General features: G+C 36.5%; 1 protein-coding gene across 1 annotated transcript in view; it reads right to left on the bottom strand.

Annotated features, from left to right (window-relative positions):
• Positions 1-338: 338 nt before the first annotated feature.
• The window catches only part of LOC116396721 (catenin alpha-2-like), a 186,766-nt gene continuing 185,524 nt past the window's right edge, over positions 339-1,580 (bottom strand). The window contains exon 8 of the mRNA XM_031871499.1: positions 339-591. Within this exon, the coding sequence (XP_031727359.1) occupies positions 493-591 (99 nt within the window). The 3' untranslated portion in view covers positions 339-492. The remainder of the gene's footprint in view (positions 592-1,580) is intronic.

The following is a 1,580-nucleotide window of genomic DNA, read 5'->3' as shown; positions in this document are numbered from 1 at the left end:
AAAACAAAGTTGGTGAGCATCTACTCCTTTACCCAGCACACAGACATCCGCTCAAGTTATTCACCGCTTATGATAAATGAGTCATCAGGACAACTGCATCATGTTTCATTATTCATAGTCAGATCCCCTCAAATAAAACTGAATCCAAGACAACACTTTGATTAAGCGTTTCAAAGGCACGGCACAGACAAGACTGAAGAAGCTCCTTTTTGAATAAAAAGTCTCCACAGGTTAAGCGAAGTGAAAAAAGACAGCATTTATCATTTCCCATTTATCTGATCAGTGTCAGGATGAATAAATGCTAATCTACCCGCTCTCCTTGCTCCCTCTCTCTTGCCTATCTGCGAGGGCAGATTGGCATCTCTCCAGTAGCCAGTGAGATTGGCTGCATAAACGGAATTGCCACATTCTCTAAGCGTCAGCTGAGCAAAGAGAACGTGTTCACCGTTTACAAAACCATTGAGCTAAAGGCATCCCTGGTGCAGCAAGTACTTAAGATACAATTTTGGTAAACATTCGTACTGTGACGGTCAGCGCATACAAGCTTATCCTGCCCAAAGGATTCAAAATAAATAGAAAAGATGGACTTACCTGTCATATCAAATGCAGAGCAGGAGACCAATGGATCCAATAAGAGAACCAAAAGAGAGACAGAGAGAAAAAAACACTTGTTAAAAATACATACTTTTGTGCATTTCATTTCTTTCATAAGAACAGGTCTTTTAAAATATCCTTATGTTCAGCTGTAAATAAGTATTGGCTCAATTAGAGACCACAAACAGTTTTCAGACAATTTGAGAGTGATTGCTGTGAGATTAGACGGGCTATAGCAGTGTATAATGGGGTGTTTGCAATGCATTATTGACCAGAGAGCCTGCAGAACCAGAGTTACACTGATGGCGCTTTAATGTCTAACTTGCGACAGCCGTCATAGTCAACAGTGAAAAGAGGACGAGCACAAAGACCTTTTATTGGGAGACTGGAGTGACACTGGCATCCCCCTCTGCCAGCCATGCAGCACAACACTACAAGTATATACACGTGTATTAACCCCCCCATGCTTCTGTGCATGTTATATGGATGTTAGGGCTTGACCAAATCATTGCTGTTAGTGCTTTACACAACATCTAAAAGAAAGTAACTAGCATACAGCTACAGTACAAGTTTGAGGTAATTGTCTTTTCATTGTATGCAACTTTATTTCCATCACAATGACTTGAAATAAAGTGTGTAAACTATGATGAGATTTTCTGGGAATCTGCTCACAATCTCATTCATGTGGACTTGTGTGTGTGCGTGTGTGTGTGTGTATATATATATATATATACACACATATATACACACATATATACATATACATATATATGTATATATATACACACATATATACACACATATATACATATATGTATACATATATATGTATACATATATATGTATACATATATATGTATATATATATACACACACATATATACACACATATATACATATATGTATACATATATATATATATGTATATATATATACACACATATATACACACATATATACATATATGTATACATATATATATATAT

This window comes from Anarrhichthys ocellatus, unplaced genomic scaffold, assembly GCF_004355925.1.
Source record: "Anarrhichthys ocellatus isolate YVR2014 unplaced genomic scaffold, GSC_Weel_1.0 scaffold58, whole genome shotgun sequence".
NCBI lineage: Eukaryota > Metazoa > Chordata > Actinopteri > Perciformes > Anarhichadidae > Anarrhichthys > Anarrhichthys ocellatus.
The sequence above is the reverse complement of the archived record's forward strand: the minus strand, read 5'-3'. Positions and strand labels throughout refer to the sequence as shown.